The sequence below is a fragment of the Belonocnema kinseyi genome, chromosome 7 (assembly GCF_010883055.1).
Source record: "Belonocnema kinseyi isolate 2016_QV_RU_SX_M_011 chromosome 7, B_treatae_v1, whole genome shotgun sequence".
NCBI lineage: Eukaryota > Metazoa > Arthropoda > Insecta > Hymenoptera > Cynipidae > Belonocnema > Belonocnema kinseyi.
The window spans coordinates 134,607,123-134,613,292 of NC_046663.1; the positions used below are offsets into that span (position 1 = coordinate 134,607,123).

Genomic DNA, 6,170 nt, shown 5'->3' on the forward strand with positions numbered 1-6,170 from the left:
GTGTCTAAATATTAAGCAATTTATCTTTTTCTTAATAAAAAAAATTTCAAATTTTACACTGAGACAATATCTGAAACTTAATAAATTTGAATATAATAATGGATTAATAATACTACAATAAATTGATGCATAAATAAATGAACTACTAAGTAATAATTATTTATATATAATTTCGAAGTTATTTTAAAATGGAAAATAGTTAATAAAGTTTCATTCGGGCGATTCCGAATCGTCTTGTGAAATTAGTTTTATTATTATTTAGTAGTTAATCCTTAATGTACAGTTCAATTTCAAAAATCATTATTATTTATACATTCACAGTTAATTAACCAAAAATGTTGTCCAAAATGTTAATTTTGCTACAACATGTTGAACACTTTAATATTAAATGTATATTACCTTTACTTAGAGGAGAGTACCCGAATATGAGATATTTTTGAAATATGAGAAAGCGGAGTTTCAGATAAACTAAGAGGTCCACTCTGTTGGTTCTATCACTAACTTGCAGCTCTTGAAAAAAGTAATTTCGTGGTAAAGTCAATCTTTCATTGCTCGTCTAAAGATTATAATCGAACATTCTGTGAAATCGATGGTGGTAGAGTTTTTTGAAGGGAAATCTTTAAACCCTATTTGTTACGCATTAAATAAGTATTTAACAGTAAAGTCTGCCTCGAGGGATAGGGGTTGAATAATCAAGTAGGAAAATATCAATAGTATTCAAGTTTTCCATTCTACAGGTCAGGCGTAGTAAGTGCGTAGTGGCACGGTGTGGTTCTCATAATGAGATACCTGTGGTATTCTTATAACACACTCTGGCTGCGCGGGGGAAACTGGTTACAAAAGCTTTGTGACTGCTGCAAAAACAAAATATATCTAAATAACAGTAAACTTATACTTCGTAAACATAGAATCAAGTTTTTCATTTAAAATAGTACTTTATTTTGTATTTTTTTAGTGATTTCCTAGGTTATATTATATTATGAGAATAGTTTGACGAGTTTGCAAAAAGCACTTTTTTTCACATTTTTTGTATTTTCAGTACACAAAAAAAATTCATAAAATTTTTCATTTGAGCAAGTTATGGTGAACTAAATTCCCTTTAAAATGGCCCATATTACTTTTAAATTCAGTCCACAGAATTCCGGCAATTACACCAGAGTTGGTTTCTCATATTTCAGTACTCTCCTCTATGTACCTTGGCCTATGATTCCTAATTCAGATATTGCAAACTAAAGTACAAATTTTATTTATCATGATAACTTTAATGTTTTTCATTTTGCATTATATTTTATACTTAGCTACCCTGAAAAATGTATAATTTATTAAATCTATATTTTCACAACTCGTAATATCGATTCTTATCGAAAAATACATATTTTCATTGTCTTGTTTTTATGACTAACAAAAACAGTCAAAATCATTTTTATAGAACTTTTCGATTTACTGTATCTTGCGTGGTTTCGTGGTAAAGTTGTACTGTAATGTTTTTCCGTTCAAATTTTCATGGATCGGGCCAAAATCATATAAATCTAAGACGTTCCATCTAAATGATGAGAGTGTAAAAAGTCTAATTTTCCTGCCAAGCTATGGGTGCTATTAGGTGTTTCTTGTTTGGTGGGGAAATTCAAGATACCTTCACGCCGAGGTCCAAACAATAATACCCAGTTGCATGCGACGAATCGTGATTTTTTTTAATATCATAAAAAAAGATTTTTCACCATAAATGTATTGGTTATTTTGCCCTTTTTTGCGTTGTTGGGTGTAAATATGAATTTTCGATTTTCTTACGGCAAAGTGCCTATTTTCTCGGAATACTTCCAGATTATATCATTGCTTTATTTTAAACTGAAACCTTTAATACTTAAATCAATTTTGAATTTAAGCTTCTCCAAAACAAACAAGTTTCAATTGCAATATTAAAAACTGCATATAATACTTAATTCTTTCGGAAAATTTACTTTAATCTCTTTTGCAGACAATGTTCAGTCTGATGCGTATAATAATGTTAGCGCATAAGAATTCAGCCTTGCCTTCTTTATTCTGGAGTCATCGATTTCGACCACGTCAAAACAAACGGCTCCGAAGAGAACACAGTTGTTCAGGAAAGTAGAAGAAGCAAAAATGTACGGCAGATTTAAGGATAAAAGCAAATCACGAGTATACAGCATCACAGCCAAATGAAGAGCGATCCAGTTGATAGTTAATGCTGAGCTAAGCGTGAAACAGTAACACCAAAAAGTTAGAAAAAACATGCAATGTCTTGGAAATTAATACCTTCATGTCGGTGATGATCTGCTGAAAGAGTCTACCCAGGGCACTGCACTCCCTCTCAATGTTCACGTCCATGTTTTGCTCTTTTTTGTACTGTTTTGCTCCTTGTTTGTACTGTTCCGCCTCTAGAAGACTTATTGTTTTTTTTTTTTTACAATTGTGCCGTTCAGAAATAGACTTACGGGATGTATGAAAGTTTCTTCGCGCCCCAGTACATATTAGTAAAATTTCACCAAATCCCACAATGCAAGTTCTCAGCGACCGGAAGAGAATTTCGTTCGATATACCTACCCAGCCAGTTGATTATTCTACACGACACTCACACTATGTTCACTTAAAATGTACCTGAATACCTTGAGTGTCCGAAACGCGCACCCGCCTCCTGAATTTCTGACATTCGCCTTCCTCGTATACTTTACTGACAGTTTTACTTGGTGTTTCTTATTAAAAACTCCCCTATTAGACTAAGTTGTCATGCGCGCTTACACATTCATCTTTTATTGCAGTTTTTTCAAATAAAAACAGAATTAACTAGTTTTATGTTGGAAAATAGAGTTTCTTGTAAGAACATAGCAAATTTTTCTCGATTTATTCAGATGTTGAGTCAGTTCAACTAAATATCTGTAATAAAAATGCAATTTCGTGATGCCAGTTCTACGAAATAGTACGTACTTTCCGATATTTCGTGCTAAAATGTCAACGCAAGATTACCGGATCAGGGCTCTTTTACACCTTCCCCCATGGACATAGGGAACACGGGAATAGGCATGTCATCCTATTGTGAGCGGGGTTGAATCCACGGGAGGGGGAATTCTATGAGTGGGGAGAGCCGCCATCTTACGATGTGCCATTTGATTATGCGCACAAGCATTCTTGCCGACAAACTGTGCATGAAAATATAAACATATGGGCGCTGCCATGATTTTCGCGGGACATCAAAAGGTGGCGGACCTCCCCCCTCATAGCATCACCACCGTAATGACATGCCTAGTCCTTTGTTTCCTATGTCCATGCCTTCCCCCCATGGACATAGGAAACACGGGACTAGGCATGCCATCCTAACTTGTTGAACGCGGTTGAATCCACGGGAGGGGGGAGAATTCCATGAGTGGGAGAGCCGCCATCTTACGATGTGCCATTTGATAATGCGTGAGGGCATTTTTGCCGACAAACTGTGCATGAAAATATAACTATGTGAGAGATGCCATGTTTGTCGCGGGACATCAAAAGATGGCGGACCTCCCCCCTCATTGCATCACTCCCGCAATGTCATGCCTAGTCCCTTGTTTCCTATGTCCATGCTTCCGCCAGGCACCGTTGAGTAGAGTTCTTAAATTTCCGGGAATTTAACTACAGGTTATATAACCGAGAATATGATAGAATTTAGCATTGAGAATAGACATAAGGAGACCAAACTAGTGGAACTAAAAATGAACACTTCTGTTGCTAGAAGTACGCACTCACACATGTGCAAAATCACACTTACGTATAGTTCAAAACTTCCTGAGCGTATCGTGCCAACCGCACATTAAAAAAATATGGCTGCCGATGTGAAAGCGAGTCAAATGTAAATAAATAGTAATTGAACAATTAATAGTTAGTGAATAAAGGAAAGAATGTTAAAATTAAAAATCGCTGTATAAAAGCGAAATTTTCCAACAAGTGTGGTTTCAAGTGTAGTGTACAAAAATTTCAGAGTGCTATAAGTTGTAAATTTATTGTTTTTGTTACGAACGCGTCGAATACCTGTCGCACGCATAGTGTTGGTAAAAGTAATTTGATATTTTCATAAACATACTACCTACCTCTTCCATGGCGAATAATTTTTCATTCCAAAAACAATTCAAAAAATCCTGTCTGATTATCAATTATTTATTTGTTCAAGCGACCTGTCAAAACAAAACAATGGAGGCGGTCATATTTTTTTTTAAGTGCGGTTGGCACGCCACGTTCGGAAAGTTTTGAACTATACGTAAGTGTAATTTTACACAAGAGTATGTGCGTACTTCTGGCAACAGAAAAGTGACCATTTTTGGTGAAGTCCATGCATTACAGATTGGTCTCCTCATATCTATTCTCCATTGAATTTAGGAGGATTGAAAGGAATTTAAGAGAATTTATGGTTTTTAACAATATTTTTATCGTTCAGGTTATATCAACGGTTGAATATAAATTATTTTCTAGCTCAGACAAATTCAGGAATTTAAAATATGCAAAACAGTAGCTCACTAATTCTTTAACACTGTTAGACTGGCACTCTAATCTCAAAATTCAATTGCCTGACATTGCTTAAGGAATACCACGAAGTATAATAAGAAGACCTCACTCCCGGAAAACTTAGACACGTGACATTTTAAAAATTCTCTGATTTTTCTTTGACCAATTTTTCATTTCAAATCATTAATATTGAAATACCAGCATTTTCATCTTATGATATTTTACTGTAGAATATTTTATAAGCAAAATAAAACAGTGTTTCATATACAAATTCAAAATTTTCAAATGTATTAAATCATTTTAAAAAAAAAGAACAGTTTTTTCTATTTTAAAAGATAATTCCTTGACAAAATCCTGGAATTTTCAACGCAATTTTCGCGCAAAAATAAAAGGAAATTTCAAACTTTTTATTTATTTTTTTATTTTTTAAAATTATTTTCTACAAAAAAAGCGCAAATTTTTAACTAAAAAATATCAATCTTGAAAAAATGAAAAAGTTAAATTTTCTATTAAAAAATGAATTCTACACCAAAAAAAGGAAGTATTCTCCACTAAACCGTTAAATTTTCAACAGACATAAGCCTTCAATAAAGAAAAATTTCACAATGTAGTTTAACTTTGAACCAAGTAATTTAATTTCCATTAAAAAAGATTAATTTTGAACAGTATAATTAAACTTTTAACCAACGAGATAACTTTTCAACTTAAAATATAAATCTTTAACAAAAAAAAGTGATTTCTTAACACAGCGATTCAACCAAATGTTTTAAACAAATTAGTTGAATTATGAAGCAAAGAAGGATTATTTTTAACCTAAAAGTTGTATTTTTGTACAAAAAATGAAATTTCTTCTATAACAGATGAAGTTCTAAATCAAAAAGATAAATTTTCAAAAAAATAGTTGATTTTTTGTTGTAAAAGATTTTAGTCAAGTTTTCACAATCAAACTATGAATTTTCTAACAAGAAATAATTTTCCACCAGATAAATTGAATTTTCAATTCAAAAAGACGGATTTTCAACCATAAAGGATGACTGTTTAACAAAACTGTTGAATTCTCTAGGAAATAGTTGCATTTCTTTCAAAAAAAAATGAAATTAATCTTAAAGCAGAAGAATTTTTTATTACAAAAAAAGTTGAGTTTTCATCCAAAAAAGATTCCAGTTAACTCAGTAACATCCAAAATTGAATTTTTGTAACAAAAAAAAAAGTTTCTATGAAAAAAATTGAATTTTCAATCCAAAAAGAAGAATTTTTTTAACCAACTAGGATGAATTTTTACAAAATAGTTAAATTCTCTATCAAATAGTTGCATTTTCATCCACAAAATATTAAATTTTGTACTAAAACAGATGAATTTGTAATAAGAATGTAAAATTTTCTTATAACTGGAACTTTCTTCCAAAAAATATTTCAGTTCATTTTTCAACACCAAAATATAAATTTTAAATAAAAAGTAAATTTTCCACGAAATAGTTAAGTTTTCAAGAAGATAGTATAATAGCTTACAGGGTGGCCGCTGGACCGGGAAACCGGGAAATGACCGGGAATTTTTTGAAACCGGGAAAAACCGGGAAATGACAGTGCACTTTTTTTTACCGGGAATTTTACAAATTTGTAGAAGAAGAATCTGCCCACGTTCGAATTCAACCGTTTTTAAATAATTAGTGAATTATTATGTT

The 6,170-nt window shown here is 32.2% G+C and overlaps 1 protein-coding gene across 3 annotated transcripts in view; it reads right to left on the reverse strand.

Annotated features, from left to right (window-relative positions):
* The window catches only part of LOC117175899 (protein MTSS 2), a 418,276-nt gene extending 415,260 nt beyond the window's left edge, over window positions 1–3,016 (reverse strand). For all 3 annotated transcript variants that reach the window (XM_033365728.1, XM_033365725.1, XM_033365724.1), the window contains exon 1: window positions 2,275–3,016. In XM_033365728.1, the coding sequence (XP_033221619.1) occupies window positions 2,275–2,346 (72 nt within the window). In that variant the 5' untranslated portion in view covers window positions 2,347–3,016. The remainder of the gene's footprint in view (window positions 1–2,274) is intronic.
* Between the last annotated feature and the right edge of the window lie 3,154 nt (window positions 3,017–6,170).